The 23,329-nt window shown below is 48.9% G+C and overlaps 8 protein-coding genes across 8 annotated transcripts; 3 read left to right on the top strand and 5 right to left on the bottom strand.

Moving 5' to 3' along the window:
- Positions 1-391: 391 nt before the first annotated feature.
- VFPPC_17431 (glycosyltransferase family 31) lies at positions 392-1,966 on the top strand (the record flags this gene model as incomplete). The annotated part of the gene is made up of 1 exon (XM_022429141.1): positions 392-1,966. One exon carries the CDS (start codon positions 392-394, stop codon positions 1,964-1,966), a length of 1,575 nt encoding a protein of 524 aa, XP_022285842.1.
- A 132-nt stretch (positions 1,967-2,098) lies between these two features.
- On the bottom strand, positions 2,099-3,442 carry VFPPC_00109 (dynamin GTPase; the record flags this gene model as incomplete). The annotated part of the gene is made up of 1 exon (XM_018280201.1): positions 2,099-3,442. One exon carries the CDS (start codon positions 3,440-3,442, stop codon positions 2,099-2,101), a length of 1,344 nt encoding a protein of 447 aa, XP_018148127.1.
- A 1,003-nt stretch (positions 3,443-4,445) lies between these two features.
- On the bottom strand, positions 4,446-5,255 carry VFPPC_00108 (SnoaL-like polyketide cyclase; the record flags this gene model as incomplete). The annotated part of the gene is made up of 1 exon (XM_018280200.1): positions 4,446-5,255. One exon carries the CDS (start codon positions 5,253-5,255, stop codon positions 4,446-4,448), a length of 810 nt encoding a protein of 269 aa, XP_018148126.1.
- Positions 5,256-6,868: 1,613 nt separating this feature from the next.
- Positions 6,869-8,716, bottom strand: VFPPC_00107 (protein-arginine deiminase; the record flags this gene model as incomplete). The annotated part of the gene is made up of 1 exon (XM_018280199.1): positions 6,869-8,716. The coding sequence occupies one exon, from the start codon at positions 8,714-8,716 to the stop codon at positions 6,869-6,871; it is 1,848 nt and encodes a 615-aa protein (XP_018148125.1).
- A 1,367-nt stretch (positions 8,717-10,083) lies between these two features.
- VFPPC_00105 (amidase) lies at positions 10,084-12,473 on the bottom strand (the record flags this gene model as incomplete). The annotated part of the gene is made up of 9 exons (XM_018280198.1): positions 10,084-10,214; positions 10,275-10,355; positions 10,411-10,508; positions 10,566-10,745; positions 10,800-10,915; positions 10,968-11,259; positions 11,315-11,414; positions 11,469-11,872; positions 11,953-12,473. The coding sequence occupies 9 exons, from the start codon at positions 12,471-12,473 to the stop codon at positions 10,084-10,086; spliced, it is 1,923 nt and encodes a 640-aa protein (XP_018148124.1).
- Positions 12,474-13,300: 827 nt separating this feature from the next.
- On the bottom strand, positions 13,301-14,104 carry VFPPC_00104 (hypothetical protein; the record flags this gene model as incomplete). The annotated part of the gene is made up of 1 exon (XM_018280197.1): positions 13,301-14,104. The coding sequence occupies one exon, from the start codon at positions 14,102-14,104 to the stop codon at positions 13,301-13,303; it is 804 nt and encodes a 267-aa protein (XP_018148123.1).
- Positions 14,105-15,534: 1,430 nt separating this feature from the next.
- Positions 15,535-17,011, top strand: VFPPC_00103 (monocarboxylate transporter; the record flags this gene model as incomplete). Its single annotated transcript, XM_018280196.1, has 4 exons — positions 15,535-16,090; positions 16,142-16,389; positions 16,446-16,770; positions 16,821-17,011. The coding sequence occupies 4 exons, from the start codon at positions 15,535-15,537 to the stop codon at positions 17,009-17,011; spliced, it is 1,320 nt and encodes a 439-aa protein (XP_018148122.1).
- Positions 17,012-19,286: 2,275 nt separating this feature from the next.
- VFPPC_00102 (two-component osmosensing histidine kinase (Bos1)) lies at positions 19,287-23,212 on the top strand (the record flags this gene model as incomplete). Its single annotated transcript, XM_018280195.1, has 5 exons — positions 19,287-20,118; positions 20,181-20,213; positions 20,286-21,379; positions 21,444-22,952; positions 23,009-23,212. The coding sequence occupies 5 exons, from the start codon at positions 19,287-19,289 to the stop codon at positions 23,210-23,212; spliced, it is 3,672 nt and encodes a 1,223-aa protein (XP_018148121.1).
- Between the last annotated feature and the right edge of the window lie 117 nt (positions 23,213-23,329).

The following is a 23,329-nucleotide window of genomic DNA, read 5'->3' as shown; positions in this document are numbered from 1 at the left end:
CATGCTCATGCTGTTGGTTGCTTGTATCACTTGTTGAAACAAACCCATATGTGGACCAGGCGCATGGAAGTGGTGGTACCGGTTTGTGCTCTGTGCAGGGGCAAATGGTTAGGAATTGATGAGGCGATATTTCGGTTCTGCAAGTATTTGTCTTTTCTTCTCCTGCCAACTTTACTGTACCAATGTTCATTCCTTTTTTCTTGTTGGGTTATTCCTAGAGTCGGACTTTGCGAAAGTTTATGGTGACGCCACTTGGCCATCGCCATCACTGCGGTTTTATTTTATGGAGAAATGATATCAGTTTTTACTTCATAAACTTACCGAACGTCGTTTTGGATCATGTGGTTTTTGGGACAATAAGGGGTTGACGACTTTGCTAAACTTCGAGCACATGGGGACAACTATGACAATGAGGAACTCGCCATCCAAGGTGATATTGACCGTGACATATTTGGTCATTGTCATACTGGTATTTATTTACCTAAAACCTACACCCGGACAAGCTTTAGTGCCATCTTCAATACACAACGCGGCTCAATCGGGAAGAACGGGCAGAACGCTTGTTCATATCGCCGCCCGGGACAGAGCAAACTGTCAACCAAACAGAACGCATTTATTGGAACTCAAGGAACGATATGAACTCAACGATTCCTTCAAATATGCGAAGCGACTTGTGCATTTCACGCGAAAGCACAATATCCAAAGGAAGAGCATGACCAACCTTCCACAGCAACTTCTCAACGGAGACTTTCAAATCATCAACACTCAGTCGCATATGAAGCACAAAATTCCTGGGTGCTCAAAACCCCTCGAAGTACCAGTATCGACGTCCCCGTTTCCCCAGAATGTCGACGCATCAGATTTCATGTTTGGAATCTCAACCACGTATGAACGGTTCATGGAGTCATCGACAATTCTTCTCAGCGACTGGGCGTACTGGCTTACAGATGGGGTTGGCCGGTCCAACGGAGGCAAAATGATCCTCGTTCTCATAGATGCAGACACGGATGAACTCAAACACGCGAAGAGCTTCCTCACCAAGGCGGGAATCAACGCCGACACCATCACGGCCAACTCGTCGCTGCCCATGGCCACGAGATACCTCTCCCTTTTACCTACAATGTACGCCCACCGCGACGCCAGGAACAAAAAGTGGTTTGTGCTCTGCGATGACGATACCTTCTTCCCCAGTATGCACGCGCTAAAGCAGAGACTTGCCGAGTACGACCACAAGCGAGAGATGTACATTGGCGCACTGTCGGAAGATATAGTTGCCATTCAGAAACACGGGTCGCAAGCATTCGGCGGTGCTGGCGTGTTTCTCTCACCACCAACAGCAGAGAGAATGTCGAGAGTGTTCTCGAACTGTACCACCGAGGAGAAGTTGCTGGAAGCGGATTGGCAGGGCGATCGACTCTTGCACCAGTGTATATTAGAAAACTCAGACACGACACTGACCACGATTCCGGACCTCTGGCAACTAGACATGTTTGGTGACCCGGAAGGCTTTTACGAATGGGGCACGAGACCGCTCTCCCTTCACCACTACCGAAGCTGGCACCATGCCACGCCGAGCTTGTATTCAAAAGTCGCGTATATCTGCGGCGAGGACTGCACGCTGCAGCGGTTCCAAACAAACGACGATTACATTATTTCGGGGTACTCCATTGCCCATTATCCGGGGGGAATTACATTCGACACACACGCTATAGAAGCGAGTTTTCGGGCAGAGCACGAAAAAGGGTGGAACTTTGACTATAAATTTGGACCGCAGCGGAAAGCGCTCAAAAAGACGGGGAGGAAGATTTCGTGGGAGTTGAAGGAGTCGAGTATCCTGGATGATGGGTGCGTGCTGCAGACGTATATTCGTAGGGGGAATGATACGCGGTGGGTGACTGAGAGTGGTGAGCCGATGGATAGTAGTGATGGCGTGATAGAGCTGGTTTGGGGGGCGAGTGGGAAGTGATGATGGGAGTTGCTTGTATTCTTTATGTATATATGGACTAGAAGCTGTAAATACAGATCAGATGATTCTAGAGATGGCGATGTGCTGCAAGTTGGGGATGGGTGTTAGTTTATGTGAGAGTAGCGTATTGTATCACCAAGACACGGGAACACAAGTACCCGGAAGTCCTAACCGCACATCTCTAGCCGTTTGCGCCATCAATGCCACCTTCCCATCCTCGACTAACTCACCAACGAGGACCGTTATCCTATGCTCGCCACATATGTAGAAACCGTCGCACGTGCAGTCTGGCTGACCATCCAACAGACAATTCATCTGTCCGGGACGCTCTTCCACACCCATCAGCCCAGCTGCGAGCCCGGAAGCCAACTTTGTATCGCAGATGCCGTCCTTTACAGAACAATTCTGAAGCAGGCAGAGGGCTCTGTGGCGAGTGGCATAGTGTCGACAGTACCTCGTCACGGAGAATATCGAGTCCATGACGGACGACGAGAATGAAAATGCCCGTGTGGCCAGCGTCCTGGGCATTTGCTGGTTCGACGGCCCCGTCTGACCGGATATTTGAAACACATTTTCTGCCAAGGACACGATTCTAGCAAACTGTGGCTGGAAAGTGTCCCAGTGCATCTCGGAGCCTGGGTCTCTGTTGAGCTCGATATAGAATGACAGGTAGCGCGCTTCCAGTATGAGCATGCCTTCAAACTCGTTTGAGGAAAAGGCTCTCGAGGCTTTGAGGTGATAGAACTTGGTGGTCCAGGCTGCTAAAACCTTTTGGTAGGCGTGTCGAAGCTCCTCCGCTGGACCAACTTGTCCGTACTCAAGGGCCGACTTTCTCCTGTGTCGTACTTCCATAAAGGCGTTGCAAATGGGCTCGAATTCCAGATATGCGTCAGCCGGTGATGTGAATGGCTCTGGAGACGGTTCCACTAGATCAGGGCCGCCAATGTCCCATTCTTCCCAATGTGAGTCTCGTAGGTCAATTGCCTGTGTGCATAGTCGACTCAACAGCGCAATGAGAGCTTTGGCGTTGATGAGGCTGCTGCTTGGGCGGTGATCTTGGGACTCTTTCCTTTGGGCCTCGCTCTTCCACTGGTGATATAGTCTGTGCCCATTGCGCAGATGCACCAGCGCTGTTGTCAAGCATCCTTGCAGGCAACAAATAGCCGTGAAGAGGAGGCAAGACGTAAGAAGAATCTCGTGTTTGGTGTCGCTCTCCGATGAGCCTATCAAATCTACAATGCTTTTGATGGAGGCATCGTATTGTTTAAGAGCCATCACGTAGAATCGTTGTTGTTCCGCCTCCGCCGCCGTGTTCGATGCTATGCTTTCCCTCTGGTACATGGCTGCCAGTGCTGTGCAAGCATACCAAACTGCCGGATGAAGATTCGAGGCCTGAAGAAGGCCCATGGTGCAGAATTCCTGGTCAAACACACCGGCGAGGTGAGTAGCCGCTTCGGTACGAAAGAAATGAAACATGATCATGTCTTCCTCGGACGAAGTAACTCCGGAGGGAGACACTACGTAGCCGGGCTGGCTGGTGAGCGCTATAATGTTACACGGCTTGGGACGTAGTACGATTCTTTTGGATTGTGTATCAGTGGGAATGCCGTATTGGTGTCCTTGGCATTGGCGACCTGTTGAAGTGCACCTTTTGCATGCTGGCTTAGCTTCGTCGCATTTTACGCGTCGTGTCCTTCCGTCGTCAGCTGCTGTCTCGACAAAGAGCGGTTTAGAATAAGTTGGACCAAGGGCTGGTGAACTAACCGACAAGTCGTACACCCGGTCTTCACTTTAGGGGCCCATTTTCTTTGTCGAGGCGCCAACCGCACTGGCAGAGGGATGAGTTTGTCATCGTTGGTGGTGCTGCCACTGGTGACGGATGACGCGGCTGGTGTCTCATGAGATGTCATGGGTGAGAATGAAGGGACAACAATTCCGTACTACTTGGGGGGGGGCGATCAATTGCTATCGCATCGATGAACGAGTTGACACCTTTCAGGCGGAGCACCTACGTCGCTACAATTCTTAAGACGGAGGATGATTCTTCGCCTGTAGGTCAATTGTCGAGCTGACAGGCTGCGCTCCAAAACCTCAAGGCCATCAAATTCATGCACGTGATGGAGATGTTGGTCGCAAAACGGCAAGATCATGGGAGGCACAATCCAAACTATCAACAAGTCATGGACAAGTCGTTGACATTTTTTTGAATCAAAGCTTGAGACAGTCAACTTAAAATTTTGTCTTTAGCGTACACAAAGCACGGTTGCAGCGTGGATTGACGTCCTTGACGCATGACAGGTTTTGATTCATTCGATCACAGTTGGAGTATCAACAACATGCTAAATGCAGTGAAACTTCGAAAATAGGATCTAAAAGTTTTCAACTCGCCATCGTACTCGACCAGCGCTGTGGTACGTGACTGCGGCAATGATGCACACAGGACCTTGACCATTACCCATCATAATGCTACCAGCTAATCCTACCCCGTAATACTTCTTTTGAACGATTCAAGATCCAGTAGAGACCAAACTTGTTCAATTTTCCCATCTCGAAGCCTGTAAAAGGCGTGCTCACTGAACTGTACATCCCTGCCTGTGGGAAGAATACCTCTAAATGCTTTGACGGGAGTGCCTGTGAATGCCAAGAGTGCACCGATGTACTGAGATTTGCTATCTATCACAAAGTCATTAATCGCAAAGCGAAGACCTTTTATATCGTCAAAGCTAGACTCAATCATCATTCTGTACTCATCGATGGAGTAGGTGTGGTCGTTGTGCGTAACAACCGGGTGACAGTATTTGTCTAGATTGTCGCCCATTGTAAGAGTGTTGATGGTATCGATGTATTCGGTGTACAAACTTCCCAGGGAGTTTTTGCTTTCATTGACTGTATTTTGGCTCGCGGCCGGTGTAGAAGCGACGGTTGTAGCCTGCTCGTTCAGGTATTGTCTGTCATTCAGACTGATAAGCTTGCTCATCTTCCCTCGTGATGTCCACAGAAATAGATGTTCGACCCAAGAGGTTCTTGGAGGCACGACGTCGTCTGAACTCGTGGAATGGGTCACTCTCGCTGCAAGTTTGGCGTCATCGTCGTCTTGTATGAGCAGGTCAATTGATGCTGTCCAATTGACTGTGTTGGCTGTGAGAGATTGTAGGTGATGAATGTATTCGCTTGCCGACAGTTCTTGTCCATTGATAACTACGTGAGCGCTTAATAACGAGGTACCCAGTTCCCAGTCCCTGGCACACTGGGCATCGAGCCACTGCTGTAGGACAACTTTGGAATTCATGACATCTGTTTTGGGGGAGCGGCGCACGATGATGTGTCGATTTGTGTGGTGCGAATAGTTATCTGTCGTTCGAGTTTAAATATGAACTTGCCATGTTGGCAAAAGTTATTACTAATGTTGAGATGACAAATCGCGATTATCTCGTAATGAACGGAAACAAGAGTGCATTCACGTTGAACTTGGAGCAGACATGTTCAGGTGCCACCGACGGGAAACTAATTTAGTTCTTACTCATTGTCGATCCTTTTGTTGCACGAATTTGTGCAAATTCGCATGTCAATATGCGCCCGCTTTGCACAAACATCATGCTTCAAGTTGGCACAGGTATTCTGCACAGTATTTACGACTGCAACAGCAGGTCATTAAGCTTCATTTGATAGCGAGTTGCGAGAAATGTGGTTTCTTTTCTGGAAGTACTCTATGTACCTGTGTTGAACACCTCTCTCTCAACACCTCCACCGTAGAAGCGACCATTGTTGACGCCAGCATATTCAAGAGTCCCCCCCGAAAGGGCACATGTGCCCTGTCCCTAACCCAGTCTCTTCATTAAGCTCAGTCGAAAGCCCAAAGTCAAGAACATTGCTCAAACACGAGGAGCAGAGCCAACGAAGCGAACGAAACCAATGGCCGAGTTCATATGGTTTGGTGTGGTCGATCAAGTCTGGTGTCTCTCTGACTGTGTCCAGCATGTTTAATTAACAATTCAACTGCCACCAGAAGGGGATGGTACCCTGTCTTAGCCTCAAAGCACATTTCACGTCTCTTCCCACACTTTGACCACGATCGCTTCTAGCGAGTCGTTGCTCACAAGTAGAGACGTGAGGACCAGGCCTCGGAGCAATCCTCCGCCCAGAAAGCCCAAATGACTACCGACAGCAATTTCTCGCCAGCATTTTGGGATAAAGGCGCAACGGCATTCAGAAACGCCAGGGACTTGGCAAAGCAGCATCGAGATGATTTCATTCAAGCTGCAAATGCCAGAGCTGCACAACTGGCCCCGGTGGTTTATGGGGAAGCTGCCGAGATTGATGAGGCTTCAACGACTTGCCGCGCCTCATCAACTGTATGAACCCGGGGCGGTACAATATAAACATTTCTCACGGGGACGGGTCGCAGATCTCGAGCTACACATCGCCTACTCCGCGAACACGTGCCGGAAGATGATGTATATGAAGATGATTGCGCCTCGGATTGTACACGGGAGAGCTATCCACCAAAACTGAGCTACAAACGATGACGTTGGCCTTGGGTAACCCAAGGGGGCAAAGAAGCATGGTCTATACGGATCGTAAATGGCATGATTTTGGGAAGCAATATTGGGTATTGTAAAATCTGGTCTGGGGAGTCTTGTGGAGTGTAATTTTGACTTCTCATTGGACGTAATCCATAACTGTCAGCTTGTAACACAAAGGGCACTTATAGCAAAAAAAGAGTCATTTTATTTTGTTCTTTCGCACGCAATGGTCGTTGTGCCAAGGCTACTATTCTGACTCATAAAGCTGAGAATTGATCTACAGTTTTCACAAACTATGTTTCTGGAGCAAAGCTACTCATGTTGCAAACACCGTAAGTTTCATTCCAAGAATTTTGGCCGTCAATGTGAAAGCCCCAATTTACCACCACTTCTGCGAGATATCACGGGCAACGTTGGAGCCACAGTGAGTCTCACCAGCGAGAATATGATGATCAAACCAATCATCCATATAAGTCACATTAAACCCAGCCTTGGCATACGCCTCGCTCACAGCCTTGGCCATGATATCCTGTCCGCCAATGATCGGGCCCCAGGGATTAGGTGCCAAATACTGGCGGTTCTCGTAGACAACGCCGTTGATAGTACCAGGATAGAATGCCAGGTTTCCGTCTAGTTCACCTCTTTTATTGATGGTGTTGGCCGACATATCATCCCCTGCTGCCTCGATGATATTCTTCGTGGGAGACTCGGAGCTTCGTCCTCCAACGCTGCGTTTCGGGAGTCTCGAACAATCGAAACCTTGAAACGCGGTGTAGAAAACGGAAGGGACTCGGATGATTTCTTCGTCGGTGATGCCAGTTTCTCGCTTGATGATATCGAGGTTATGCTTGATCCGGTTTGCGCAGTGCTGGTTGATTCTGTCAAAGTTGGGAAGACCAAGAACGCTGTCAATAGTGTTGGACGGAAGGCAGTTTTCGGGGTCGTACGATTGGTGGTTGCGAGGCATGGCTAGAACCTTTCCATGGCCATCTGCCTTGGCCTTTTTGAGAAGATTCATTCCGGCGATGGGGTCACCGACTGTCATGATCCATCCGCGTGAGTTGTTGGCAGGAAGGAATTGCATATATTCGTCCGTGTGACCGACAATAAGCCATGTATGATCGAGGTCGTCAATGGGATACTGGGCTTCCTGGGCCTTGAGGAAAGTCATAATGTTTGGAGTCAAATTATCATGCCTTCCCATCACTGCTCTGCCAGCAGTGTAATGTTTGCCCCTGTAGGAGTAAGGTGGAATGGTTTCAAGGTTTCCCATTGAATCAATGGTTCTGGGAGGATTTGGCGCATTAGATGAGCGGAAGAATTGCACGGCTCCCACTGTGTCGGATCTTAGTTCCCAGAATGCTCGTTTGCCTGCGGAACGGTCCGGTTGACTACTTCTTATAAAGACTCGCAGGGATATGGGGCCTTGAGGTCCCGGGATACTCGCGTAGCCGGGTTCGAAGTAATCTTGAGCCCAGACATCCATCTCCTGGAACATGTGGACGGGTTTGCTGACTCCAGCCTGGCGGGTAAATGTTTTAATAAAAGCTGCGAATTGCGCCTGTGCTGGCCTGCCCATGCCGGCAACGGTGAAGACCTGGTCCGGAGCTTGCAGAGTATGGTGTGTCAGAATAGGTGCCACGCGAAGAGCAACTTGGTCGGAGGCAGTCTCTCCATTGTCAGTTACGTTGAAGTTGATGGTAACTCTGCCATCCCACTCGTTGGGACGACGGACATCGCGAGCGTCGATTCCTAGTTCCAGCCCAGTTCGTAGGGCATCCGCACGAAACACAGTCTTGTCGGCAATGTGGTTCCAGTTGCTGCCGTTCTTATGAAAGACTCGGACCTTCTCTGTGGCGAACTTGCCTGACACGGTGATTACACCAGTGGCAGAGTCGGTCAAGTTGCGGTTGGGAAGAATACGAAGCGGAGCCAGGTACTTGGGGTTGCGGAGGATATTGTCTGATGCATCGTGGCATTTGTCAAGCTCTTCATTAGACGTGTTCGCATTGATTTTGGAAGAGCACCGGCGGTTGGTGTCGGCGATGTTTGGGAGGAACAAGGCGCCTCGTTCCTCAGTCCAAACTGCCTTGTCCTGGACGTCAGTGTTACCTGTGATGTCTACACTGCCATCTCGGTTTGTGTCTGCCAGAATGGTCGCCTGAAGACCATAACTGGTGGCTGACATGCCGAGTGCCAGAACGGCAGCTTTGCCGAGGGAGTGCATGATGGTAAAAGGTTTCCCAGTTTAACCAACCGGGGGTTTGATAAAGGTAGTATGTGCAGAATCCTTGTAGTATCACCAATTATGAGAAAGACTGCGTGGTTTTCTACAGGATCTTGGGCTCTCTTTATATTTCATCACATATTCTAGTTTTAATAGCCTCATGTCATAAAAGGCAGCTGGCCACTGGGTCCATGGGTCTCCATATGGAGTATCTGCTAATTCAAATCTCATCTCGGCCTTCTTGGCGAAGGTTAGTTGCTCCATCGGCTGTACATTTTTTGCACTGCCTTTCTAGACGAAAGCGGCAGGTGCAATCAATTGGAACCCTGTAGATCTGATGATTTTTGCGGATCAACAAAACAAACAAGGCGGTTGGAGGACTTAAAGTGGCAGTGTACTATAAGACTGAGTTGGGAAGTTGGCCGAGTGCAACAACTCAACTATCCACAGTTTGGCTTGGCGCCAGTCGACGTATACAACACTTCCAGGGCATGTAGAAATGGGCAAGTAGTATTTGATGTCAAGTAATATAAAACTGGTCAAGTAAAAACTCTCTAGGAGGCAAGTTGGTAGCAGTGCCGCGCTGTGCTGTGCCATTGGGCTACTCATTGCTCATAGTTCACGGCTCATACTAGCCAACATGCGTTCTCACCATCATAGCCCGGCCTTTATTAACACACCGGATCGGGCCCTGAATACCCCAATTTGCCGATGCAGATCCCGTGTTCCCACTTCGATAATTCCTTCTAGACGCTCCCTCGAAGACCCTGGAAGACCCGCAGAGAATGTCACTGGCGTCGTTGAATGTTAATAAAGTCGGCTCAATTAGGAAAGAGTTCTAAAACATCAACTATAAAGGGAACTATATTTTTCTTTTTTCTTTCCGGATAGTCATGTCGGTCCCTGATTCTCTCTGTCAATGACTAGGATCCATGGTTATTCTATCCGGCCAGACCCGAACCCTAACCCGATAAATTCAAGAATCAGTCCAAGGCACACGCAGCCTTCAAGGCCAATTGCACTACAACGTGAAGGTGGTAGCCTTTGCAATTAGCCAAAATTGTAGTTAGGGAATTTTATTGGCCAAGCGGAGGGTAGTTCTATAGGTCTTTGTTGCGAGAGAACCTTTGCGGCCAATTTTCAAGACTTGACTCGCGCTGGAATGGGACCAGACTCTGAGGAACTTGCGGATTTGGCTACATGCCACCCGCTCCAGCGAATCACACAACATCATTGATGAACCTTGATCTAAAAAGTGAGTTGAGTCTAGTGAGCCTTGTCTTGCCTTTGAAGCAGTCGAGGGGCCTGTCTGCACATGGTGTGTCTGGGCCGGGTACCCGCGCAGCGAGAAAGGTGAGCGAAGCCTGCTACAATGATACATTCGGCGTGATGCCTTTTTGCGAAGGAAATGGGGTGCTCCCAGTATAAACCGTGATATGAAGTTCTGGCGATGATTGAAGGAACTCCTCGATAATCTGCAATAATGCCACCTCCGAACCTTCGATTGTCAGTTTCTAATGTGAGATACTAGTATTAAACATCAACACAGTGACTGTACCTCTTGGTCCCATAAAGGCGATATTAATAGGAAGGAATTCAGTACGATTGCTAACCAATGACTTATATGGGAACTGCCCGACTGTATCTTGAGTCAGATGTATTTCCTTGAAAGTGGGAATTGTTGCATTTCCTACCGGGGACATTAAAGAATGGGAAACCCGGGAGGGCCGTTACGAAGCTATCTTTGAAGCCAAAACCTTGCTTTCGGCGAGCACCTTCCTCAAGGGTAGATCTAGTTCAGTTAATGCCACTGTTTGGTGACCGGAATACGTGTGTAAATATATCTTACCCGTCGTACTGATGTCTATCGAAAGGATCCATATATCCATTTGGCATGAGCAGAATTGTGTCAAAATCCCTGCCCCCAATTGGGGGAGGAAGAATTTCAGAAGACATCCAGTCCCTAAAAATGTCTCTTTGCTGAATTGCTTCCTGGTACTGATTCTCTGTCAATGCCTTTCCCAAAGCCCTAGGATCAATTTAGCTCGTTTCTTCGCAACTCGGAGTGTATTAGGCACGTTACCATTTGTATTGTATGTATGGGTCTGCGAAGGCCGTCTTATTGAACTTCTGCTTGTATTCCTCGAGCAAAGGTAGACAGTTATGGTAGCAATCGTATAGTTGAATATGTGCGACAGTCTAGGTAGTATATTAGCCAAAGCACCCAGCAAAATAGGGAGTAATTTTGTACCGTTTCGAGATAATCTTCTATTTTTTTGCCATCTGCAACCTTTCTTTCCTTAAACTGAGCTCTAATATCAACTTTGGTCCTCTTCACATTTAAAAATGACTCAAGCTTTAAAATCACAGGCTCTACAGTGGAGAGATACCCATTAGGCCAGTTTGAAAAGAAGTCAACAGGATACAGCAGTTGTGCTTTGGCCGTGCAAAACCTTTTCGTAATGTCTATGCTTGTTATTGCATTAATGGCTGCCGTTGCCGTCTTCGCAGTCCGGGTGAAGAAGCCCACCGTGTCCAGCTCCCTGTTGACTTGTAAGCAGGCGTGTGCCGATGATTGATATTACAAAAGTAGCATACCGCGATTGAGGGACTACACCGCGTGTAGAAACTGCGCCTAGCGTAGGACGCAGACCGAACAACCCATGCTCGGACGCTGGACCGATGACACTACCAAAAGCTGCATGTGTTGGCTCATTAGTTACAGAGTTGATGGCAATGGACATTGACTCACTGTCTGTACCCAAAGCAACATCGACCCAACTGTACGCAGAAATTGCTGTTGCACTTCCAGCACTGCTACAGCTTGGGTCTTGATATCCATCCTCGCGAGGGTTAAAGGGGGCTTGGTAGTCAATCCAATCTCTCGCATTTCCCCCCGAGGCAAACTGAACTGTCTTCACACGGCCTATAATGACGGCTCCAGCATCAAGCAATCGGTCAATGACCTCGGCATTCTTATGTTTCACTCCGTACAATTCTCGATAAGCTCTGTTTCCGGCGGATGTGGGAACCCCAGCCATGTCAATGTTATCCTTGATGACAACTCTCATGCCCGAGAGCGGTTTCGCAGGCGATGGACTTTGGTAGAACAGCCGGCTCGGTACCGGAATACCAGCTGTCCCTGGAATAGCAAACCTGCGGGTATAATTAGACTCGTAGGTTCGTAATATTAGGTTCGAGCGGTCGACTCGATACTATAAATGCTATGAACGTACGTTCTTGAGCTTTCTTTTCTCGGTACTACAGGAAACATAAAGGCGCCATTTGAGTCGTCAAAAAGCCGCCAAGCTGGACGAAGGCCATCTGAGGAAGAGAAGTATGGGCCAGAGCGGCAGAGTGTCATAGAATCTGAAGGTAAAATGTCCCTTGGGGTAAGAGTGAACGCTCTTTGGGTGCTCCATGTCTTCAGTAAAGCTTTCAATTCGACTTCATTGTCAAATCGCGGACCCTCTGCATCGGTGACGAGCAGATATACGGAGCTTAAAAATTCAGAGACGAAGACATCGTCGTGTTTCAGCCAATTGTCAACTTGATCGGCCAAGTGGCCGGCATTCAGCTCACTTGTGGAAGCGAGAACAAACAATGTCGCCGGGCTGTGGCCTGATAATGGACGATTGTTCCCATCAGCGTCTCCAACTAACTGGTGCTGGCGGCCGGACAGGGCGAGAAGAGGAGCGGAGGGAATGTAGTAGAGCAATTCAGCTACTGAAGCTAGGGTGGCTTCTGGGAGTGCCATTGATAGTTGATCCGAAGTTGGCTGCGCTGTTGTTGTAACGCAAATTCTTTGAAAGAAGTAACAAGATGTGAATTGGCCCAGAAGCGGGACCCGAAATTTCGCTGCTCTCTTAGATACAGATTATGGAATGAAAAAGAAAGATAATTCTCCGCTCAGCCTCCTCATTCCCAATTGCACATGGAGCAACGGAACGTTATATTATGGAGACACAAGAGAACAAAGAAACACTGCAGGGAGTGTCACGAGGCTGAAGCACGGGGAAGGCGTGGGCACTGGTTACATCAGTATGTACTATTGGTTACTTATCTTGTCGGAACGGTCTGCCAAATAAAGTGTGAAGGATGACGAAGACAAGTTTGACATACTCCATTTCGAGCCCATCGACCCCAATTCACGCCCTGAACATGCTGACTTCAACGACTTTTGAAAAAATGACTAGATGGACATGCGAGAGATCGAGGACCACCCGTATGTGCTCATATCGCTTGATGCGAGATATTTTGGTCTGCTGTTTCCTTGAAATTGGAGGTGTCGCCCGGGTTTCAACTTTCTAGATGCCCAAAATCCATGCGCTACCAGCCCGATCGGGACAAATTCAGTACCTTTATTGTTGTGGCATGGCACTGGTGGTCAAGATATAAGGAATGAGCGGGCTTCAAACAGCTTTGTAGTAAAACCACGTCGACAGGAAGGGTCTCCATTTTAGCAACATAACAAGAACCAACCCTCGATCTTTCACTCATCCATGAGTCCAAGAGAGAATACTCTCTGCAGTTGGATTCTGCGCAACCCAGAACCAATTTAAGTTCTGGTAAAGATTGAGGAGGCTAGTCATACAAAGACATAGCAAACAAGCTAAAACAGACAAGCGGATACATCAAAAGTACGAGGATCAGCGTGTTGCCGTCGCTGTCTTCGTTGGCTTGGGCAGTCATCACCCATATGGCTAGTAGCGGCATGGATAACCCTAGCATCATATGGTCATAATAGGTGGGCTTCACCTCCCCTTGCGTCTCTGGAGGGCACGGATGAGCGGACGACTCAGGTGTTGCGACTACAGCGCAGGAGAGGAGACCCTCAGGGGTTCGATCGAGGGGGATGTCCATCGTCTCCTGGATGTTAAATCCGAATCTCTGCGTCTCGTCACGGCCGTGTTCAAGGGAGGTAGTGATCGGATCGGGCTTGAGACCATGTTCGTTGGTTGTGAAAACGATGGATTTCAAGTCTTGACGGAACCGCATGTCGATAGCACAGTTGCCCTCCATGTCGTAGTGAATGGAGCAATAACGAGTTCTTATGGACCAAGAGAGTTCCCAAATTCCCTCTGTATTAAAGAGATTAGTCGCCACGTCGTAGGCATAGTAGACGGTGTTGTGTCCCGTCATGTTGACCTTGACGGGCTGGTACTTGGCAGTGGTATTGGGATCGTGCAGCGGGTGAACGGCATAATCGATAAGCGGATGCAACAGGCTAGCGAATTCAGGATTGTGTACAGCGAAGACGACCGGCATGAGAGGCATGGCTTCGTAGGTGTCGTTGCGAGGGAAGATCAAGTTGAATTCCACTGTGCTGAGGCTGGTGTTACCCAAGGCCGTCAAATTGCAGACGGGCCAAAGAGGTTGTATCTTCATGGCTCAGAGAAGATAAGGAGTGGCAGTAAAAGAAGCAGTGAAAGACGAGGAAACTTGAAAAGTGAGTAGTTGGGACAATCGGCAAATTCATACCAGACAGAGCATTGAAGGGCTAAGGCATCTGCAAACAAGTAGCAAGTGGTCCCTGTCTGGTCTGCAACATAGAAGTCCGATATCTTTGGGGATTGATCAATGATCCGATACTTCCAGTGCCAGTAATTGATGTCCGGCTCGATGTCGGCAGTGCATCTGCCACCTGCATCTGCCATCTGCCAGCTGTCAAGTGGGACGTACCTGCCTTCAATGTTCCCTGCAAGGCACCACATGCAGACATATATGGACCAGACTTGACTTGACTTGACCAAACTTCTAAACTTCATTTCTGCCTTCTAATGCTGGATCACCATGTCGAACCTCTGCTGGTCCTCGGTCTGCCAATGCCTTCCAGCTTCGACACTGCCGGAATTCCCCCATGGCGGAACACGTTCAGCCACATGCAAGCATTGACCCTTAAAAGTGACTTGGGATACTATCAAGCCACGAGGCTCCAAGCCGATGTTTTGATGCTGATATGTTGTGCCAATGGCGCCTGACGCTGGTGCGTCGTTGGCGAAAACTACGAAACCACCAAGTCCCTCCGCCCTCGACTGGCACGACCGCGGGCCTGTTAATTCCCACTACCATATGCAACATGGCATTGCAGACAACTACTACAAGTTCAACTGGGGTTTTACCTGGTACTCGTGACAAGATAGTTTCTTTGAACACCTTTGCTTCCAGCCACATCACTCCCACCCGATTTTCATGGGTACCCCAAAACTAGGTATCGATTCCTCCCTGAATACACAATTTCTGTAAAATCGGTCCTCACCAATGGATTTTGATCATCACATCGGTCCGGAGGCTTCACGGTTTCCAGGATGTTGGAAAAGTTAGGTTCATCTGATATGCAGCAATGCCATGCAACTGCTGATCCAGTGGCAGGAGAACGTCCACCACTGCTGGTTCTAGCAAACAAACATCATGGTTTGTGAACCCCCATCAAACGATCCCATGCACCACTAAGACGGCTCCGCAGCTGATCTATTGATGTTCAGAAGATAAGAAGTTATCGCAGTGGTCTTAGCTTCAATATTTGGACTTCATCGGGACTCGAGAAAGTACGGAACGCGGGGACCCCAGACGCCTCAAACGCCACAGTTAGGCGGTTCCGCGGCTTATCGGCTCCGAAATATTGAATGCCTGGTATTGCACGGTAATGGCAGTCGCCCGTATGAAAGCAGATTGTTTTGCTGTACTTTGGAGTGTACAGCACACCTAGATACTTAACCCTAGGTCTGTCCATACCAGCCTGTCACTGCAACCTACCTGGGTAGCGAATCTACCCTGTACACGCACATCCTATACAGATCTTATCGCTTGCTGTCAGTATGCAAGACCTGGACGCCAAGGAATCAGTTCCCGATGTGTCTCTTAGCGAATGCAAGGGCAAAGAGAACAATCTGTCTTCGCCAAGCCCTATACTTAGTGCGGACCACATATTCCCAGATGGCGGTCGCCAAGCTTGGATGACTGTATTAGGTGGATGGTTGTCCTTTATTGCAGGGATTGGCCTGCTTAGCAGCTTTTCCGTTTTCCAGAGCTACTACAGTCTTGTTACTCTGTCATCATACTCGGCTGACGATATCTCGTGGATTTCTAGCACCCAGACATGGGGGTGCTTTTTCTTTGGGATCTGGGCTGGTAGGTTGTCTGACAGGTATGGCCCGAGTCTCCCCCTCGCGGCAGGAACATTCTTCATGGTTTTTGGTACGATGATGGCTTCTGTGTCCCAGAAGTACTACCAATTCATGCTATCTCAGGGCGTATGTACATCTTTTGGCATTGGATTATCATTTACACCGGCTTTAGCCGTTCAATCCCAATGGTTCCTGAGGAAACGTGGATTTGTTGTGGGGTTGGTCATGTCCGGGCAAAATGTTGGGGGTACGTGATCCTCGAACCGTGTAGCGCTATTCAAACTTATGCTGTGTATAGGCGTGATCTGGCCCGTCATTGTCAACCAGCTCATTAATTATAACGGACTATCTCTGGGCTGGACTCTCCGTATCATTGCGTTCATACAACTATTCCTGATGACATTGGCAACACTGCTCATCCGACCACGATTCCCACGAGGTTCCACAAAAGAAACTATCAAGATAAGCGTCTTCATCAAGGACAAACGAACGGTTCTATTCACCATTGCAACGTTCATCATGTATCTGGCTATTTACATTCCATATGTAAGTGTCAAACCACGCAGATTCGATAATTGAATGACTCTAACTTTTAATTTCAGGTCTTCATCACACCATATGGTATGCAATGGGGCGCTTCAGCAACCTCAGCCTTTTATTACGCCTCAATTCTCAATGCTGGAGGCTTCTTTGGGTGTTACGCATTGGGAATTATTGCGGACGCTGGGTGGGGGTTCTTTGACTGCCTGACTGTCACGGCTTTTGCCTCCAGTATTGTTGGCTTTGCCTGGATGGCGGCACGGACTCCGGCTGGCATAATTGTCTGGACCGTAGTTTATGGCGTTTTGTCAGGAGCGCTGCAAGCAATATTCTCACCGTGTATATCGTTGCTAGCGCCCACGCCAGAGGTCATTGGGACCTGGAACGGTAAGAAATATCATGTGTCTAGGGGATACTTGTGGTACTGACTGTAGTAGGGCTATGCATCAGTGCCATATCTTTTGCAGTTTTGGGCAGTGGGCCTATCGCTGGACGGCTGTTGGAGAATACTGGGTTGACAGACTATGTGCCAATGCAGGCTTTCACTGGTGCTTGTCTGATGGCTGCGGCTTCTTTGTTCCTTATCACTCGGATATGGGTGTCTCAGGATTTCAAGAAAAGAATCTGAGATGGAGCAGCGTCGAGTGACTAGTTGAAGAATTAAGTTTTGGAAAATCGCCTGAGAATCAGAAAGCTGAAGTATGAAGTCGTGGTTTGGCTCCGTAAGTATGGCTGTGTCTAGCGCCTCGCTGTCAAACCGCCTGACCAATTCGGGGCACAACACCAAACGGGAAAAGGCGAAAAAAAAAAAAAAAAAAGAGCAACAGAAAATGATGGCTTTCGATGGACGTCGAAATGCGAACGGCACGAAGGGGTTTCAATGCTACGTTGTTGTGAATGGTTTCCTTGAGCACCTGTCTTGAGTGGCCCCGAAATGGCTGTTGACGAAATCGGACTCAGAATCAGGCCATTTCGAGATCATGAATCAAAAATTCGAAATGATATCTTACATTGCAATATGAGACCAACTCAGTACCTTGAGGTAATCTATTCAACGTGGCACAAAGCGAGTACGACAGCGAAAGCTGTGGCTGTGTATGTCTGCGTTGTTGCTCATTAATGGTCACACCACGACTTCATACACGTCTCTGTCAACTGACTGGACTTGCTAAAAGACTCATGATCTGGCAATTCTTTCAATCCGTTTCGGTGAAGTTGCGCCAAGTGTATATGTCGGCACCGGTGCTACACGTGTGCAAGGGGAGCTCAGTCCTACACCGTGTCGCCGCCTCATATGTGCAGTCGTGCAAGGCCAATGCAACAGTGGCATCGTGGCTCATTATCGCTTTCGTCTTATTATGTACTTTCTCCCCTCTTATTTCACTCTCTGGTTTACACAAAACGAGATGTGAAGGGGTGTTCGGGCAGTATTTCCTGGCAATTATATTCGGCGGCGTGTTTTCCTTCCCAGGGTATGTTGTTCTTCCTTTTTTCTCCCTGTGGCTTTCAGATATCCAAACCAGTCGCGAAGCTAGGAGCTTACTCACAGAGCATTGGAGGGTACGGAGTACCGGGACAGTGGTTCAGCTGAGCAGTTCTACCAGGTTGGCTAGCGCCCTCCCAAGTGCTGTCTGGTGGCAAACTTGTTTTGTTAGCCGGCATTTTATGATAGATCGAGGTCCAAGCGGGCCTCGACTGGGGCCATAATGCAGTGATCTGGACATAATCTGTTGTCTCAGTAGTGCCCGCCCCTCTGAAGACAATTGTGGCGTTGCACAGGACCCCTTCACATTCCCCCAAACACGGAGGTATGTCCGGAATCTTTGAAAGGCCAGGTCTCATTGGGATGTGGATTCCGTGTTCAGCCTCACATTTGGGGGCTGGCCAAAAATGAATCGGTGTTTGTGGATTCAAGTTGATCTGTTTGTAAAAAGTCAAGACTCAAGAGGGTCAAAATGGTTGTAACTGTTGTTTGGGCTCGTTTGCGATTCCCCTACCAAGGCAGCAGAAGTAACGGTCATGTTAAACAGCGTTATTTATTCAACACATCGCCATCGCAAATACCAAGAAGAATCACTTGACAATGCCTGGTTGCGTTGGAATGGAAACCCCTGCAGCGTCGTTCCAGGTCATCTGTGTTTGTCCACGGTCTACTACTTTGCCATACCACGGCATATATTAGCCTGCCGAGCATAGTCTCCCGTGAACACTCATGGGCTCTTTGGATCGAAAGATCTGTGCCTATTCGACGTCCGCGGTAATTGACTTGGCGTTACGGTCATTGAGTCTAGTACTGTAAGTACTGTATCTTCCCTCATCCATCAGCAGGGGGCGAAGAGACTTTTCCAACACTAGCGTAACACCACACGCGACTCTCCCGTGTCGATGGTGGCATGGAACGGTCTAGACCAAGCCACGACCAAACTGCAATTAATCTTGCTTATTATTCCCAGTCGCTCATGAATCATATCTTGATCAACAGCCCCCGGCCGGCTCTCGTCTCATGCATCTCCACCAATTCATTGAGCTGTGTGTAACATCATTTTTGGAGAAACCACACTTCAGACAGCTTGTCTGATTGAGTTGCTGATACGGAAGTTTTCACTCACACTGAATCTTTTTTTGGCCGCTCCCATCCTGCCGGTCATGGCCGTCCAGCTTCATTGAGTTGAAGCTGCAATCTGGGGTTCACCCTTATTGGAACGACAAATCCAGCTCAGTTTCTGTGCTCAACAATTTGGACAATTGCCCGGAGTCTGCCCTGGCTACATTTCCGCTGTCCAGAGGGTACAGTGCAGCTATTGTGCCTTGCATCGCCGTCAACAAGGCGATCAGTTGGGCTCTTAAACCACGACATAATTCCACTCGGCCGCAACCGGTTGTGATTCTTAACCCTGTTGACAATGGCCGATGACGCTGTCCTCATCGCCGTCGCCAACTTCGCGGCGTCGCTCGCCCCGGATTATACGACGACCAGCTCAGCGACTGAGCATCCTACCTCTCATCTCATCCTCCCGGGCCCGGACACCAAAGCGAAGAAGAGGCTGGAGCTTGAGCTTCAAAGTCTAGCCGCCAGAATCCGCCAGAATGAAGGCGTGCCACCTATGCCTGTACTGTCGGGCTTACCCACACCGAATGAGCACAGCGATACTCTATTTGGCTCAAATGGTTCCTCTCCCTACGCAGCTGCTGCCAGGCCGAGTCTCAGTCACAATGGTCGGGACGATGTAGACGGTGGCAACCCCTCTTCTAAGCGTCGCCGGCTACAACATGACGCTGCCGACTCAGGTCAAGATGAGAATAGCGACGAGCCAGGCGTTTTTTCAAGTTCCCTTCAGAAATCCGGCAGTTCCGCCGCCTCTCTCACCACCCAGATGCAGTTACCGCAGAGGGCGATCAAGGCGAATGAGTACGGGTCTATGGCGGAATTGGAGAAGGAGTTGCTCAAGCATCAGAAAGCAAATGAAGCTTTCCAGAAAGTGCTTAGGGAGATTGGCCAGATTATCACTGCTGTTGCCCGCGGAGACCTGACCATGAAGGTACACATGAATGATGAAGAACTGGACCCCGAGATCAACAATTTCAAGCGCACCATTAATGCCATGATGGATCAACTGCAAACGTTTGCGAGAGAGGTCTCCCGAGTTGCCCGAGAGGTTGGTACGGAAGGCTTATTGGGAGGGCAGGCGATCATAGATGGAATTGATGGAACTTGGAAAGAACTAACCGATAATGGTAAACATTTCTATCCCGTTGCTTATATCAAATGCAGTTCTCATCTAACACGTTCTTATTAGTGAATATTATGGCACAAAACCTCACCGATCAAGGTAAGTTGAGCTGACTAGGAGTCGTACCTTTTGACGAAACTTCCGCAACAAACGCCTAATCTTGTAAAATAGTCCGAGAGATCGCGTCTGTCACAACGGCGGTCGCTCATGGCGATCTGACCAAAAAAATTGAGCGGCCGGCAAGAGGCGAGATTTTGGAGTTGCAACAGACCATCAACACTATGGTCGGCCAACTACGGACCTTCGCTTCGGAGGTCACCCGCGTGGCGAGAGACGTTGGTACGGAGGGCATTCTTGGTGGACAGGCTGATGTTGCTGGCGTACAGGGAATGTGGAACGACCTAACAATCAATGTCAACGCCATGGCCAATAATCTTACAACCCAAGTCCGGGATATCATCAAGGTCACAACAGCTGTAGCCAAGGGTGATCTTACACAAAAGGTCCAAGCTGATTGTCGAGGAGAGATCTACGAGCTCAAATCAACTATTAACTCTATGGTCGATCAATTGCAGCAGTTTGCTCGAGAGGTCACGAAAATCGCTGAAGAGGTCGGCACTGAAGGCCGCCTTGGAGGCCAGGCTACAGTACACGACGTCCAAGGGACGTGGCGAAATCTCACTGAGAATGTGAACTATATGGCTATGAACCTTACGACCCAGGTGCGCGAGATTGCCAAGGTGACTACGGCTGTAGCCAAAGGAGACCTTACCAAGAAGATTAGCGTGGAAGCAAAAGGAGAAATCCTCGAATTGAAGAATACGATTAACCAAATGGTTGATCGGTTAGGCGCGTTTGCGTCCGAAGTCAGCAAGGTAGCTCGAGAGGTCGGAACAGAAGGAACCCTGGGTGGACAGGCCCAAGTTTCAAATCTCGAGGGCAAGTGGAAGGATTTAACAGAGAATGTCAATACTATGGCCTCCAATCTCACGGTGCAGGTGAGAAGCATATCAGCCGTCACACAAGCTATCGCCAATGGAGACATGAGCCAAACCATCGACGTTGAGGCAAACGGAGAGATTCAAGTATTAAAAGAGACAATCAACAATATGGTTTGGCGTCTATCAAGCTTCTGCTACGAAGTCCAGAGGGTTGCCAAAGACGTAGGTCTCGGCGGGAAAATGGGTGCTCAGGCAGACGTGGTCGGCCTGGACGGGCGGTGGAAGGAAATTACCACAGACGTCAACACGATGGCTAGCAACTTGGTGAGTGGATTGAGGAGAGCGATCCGACGGCAAAGATTGATCTTCATATTGCTAACTAAACCAGACAACCCAAGTTCGAGCATTTTCCGATATTACAAACTTGGCGACAGACGGCGATTTCAGCAAGCTCGTGGATGTGGAAGCATCTGGCGAAATGGACGAGCTAAAACGAAAGATTAACCAAATGATTTCAAACTTGAAAGATAGTATTCAAAGGAATACCCAAGCTCGAGCTGCTGCCGAGTTAGCCAACAAGACAAAATCGGAGTTCCTCGCCAACATGTCCCACGAGATCCGAACCCCGATGAATGGCATCATCGGAATGACGCAACTGACGCTTGACACCGATCTAACGCAATATCAGCGAGAGATGCTTAATATTGTTAAAAGTCTAGCCAGCAGCCTCCTTACCATCATTGACGACATCCTGGACTTGTCAAAGATTGAGGCTAGGAGAATGGTTCTGGAGGAAATACCTTACACCCTCCGCGGCACTGTGTTTAACGCTCTCAAAACGTTGGCAGTAAAGGCTAATGAGAAGTATCTCGATCTTACATTCAAGGTTGATAGCTCGATCCCGGATTACGTTATCGGCGATTCATTCCGGTTACGACAGATCATCATGAACCTAGTAGGCAACGCGATTAAGTTTACCGAGACAGGGCAGGTTAGCCTCACCATCAGAGAGAGCATTGGACCATCGCAACTAAAGCCTGGGGAATACGGTCTGGAGTTTGTTGTCGAAGACACGGGAATCGGTATAGCGGAAGATAAACTTGACCATATCTTCGGCACATTCCAGCAAGCCGACGGCTCCATGACTCGCAAATTCGGCGGCACCGGCTTAGGGCTTTCTATTTCCAGGCGTCTTGTCAACCTTATGGGCGGCGATATATCTGTCACCAGTGAGGCCGGGAAGGGCAGCCAGTTCTACTTCACCTGTATTGTCAGACTTGCCTCTGGCGGTATCGAGTTTATCCAGAAGCAATTGCAACCATATCGCGGCCATCGCGTTCTATTCATTGACAAGGCTCGACCAAATCCAGGATCCGAGATCAAGGAGATGCTGAAAGAGCTTGGTCTCCTGCCTGTGACAGTGAGCTTGGAAGACTTCGCGGTACATGGTCAAACCAATCTATCCAGTACTTTGCCGACCGATGACTGCGACGCCATCTTGGTGGATTCAATCGAAACTGCGCGAGAATTCCGTGCTTTGGACGAGTTTAAGGACTTGCCAGTTGTGTTGCTAGCGCCAGTTGTTCACGTCAACCTCAAGACATGTCTCGAGTTGGGAATCACGTCCTACATGACGACGCCTTGTCAGCTTGTCAACCTAGGGACGAGTATGATCCCCGCGTTGGAAAACAGAGCAACACCGACACTGGCAGAAAACACGCGGACTTTGGAGATCCTTCTTGCTGAAGATAATACGATTAATCAGAGGCTGGCTGTCAAAATTCTCCAGAAATATAACCACATTGTAACTGTCGCAGGAAATGGGCTGGAAGCCGTGGAGGCTGCCAAGGAAAAGAAATTCGATGTAATCCTAATGGATGTTCAGATGCCTGTAATGGTAAGTACTGTTCCCCTAGCCTTTGCCGGCGAGGAATTTGTCTAACAGCAACACAGGGCGGTTTTGAGGCAACCGCCATGATACGAGAATACGAAAATAGTATCGGGCGTAGGACACCTATTATTGCATTGACAGCACATGCTATGATTGGTGATCGTGAAAAGTGTATGCAAGCACAGATGGACGAGTACTTGTCAAAACCTTTACAACAGAACCAACTTTTGGAGACTATCTTGGCCTGCGTGAGCAGATCGGAGTAGGCGGCGGCTGTGGTAATGGAAGCAAATGCCTGAGCAGGATATACGTGTGCATACGAGCGTTAAAGCAACATCAGCGTAGCTAATTAAAAACATTGAACCTCTCTTACACTCACACCA

This window comes from Pochonia chlamydosporia, chromosome 1 (genome assembly GCF_001653235.2).
Source record: "Pochonia chlamydosporia 170 chromosome 1, whole genome shotgun sequence".
Lineage (NCBI taxonomy): Eukaryota > Fungi > Ascomycota > Sordariomycetes > Hypocreales > Clavicipitaceae > Pochonia > Pochonia chlamydosporia.
This window is presented reverse-complemented; position numbering and strand designations above follow the sequence as displayed.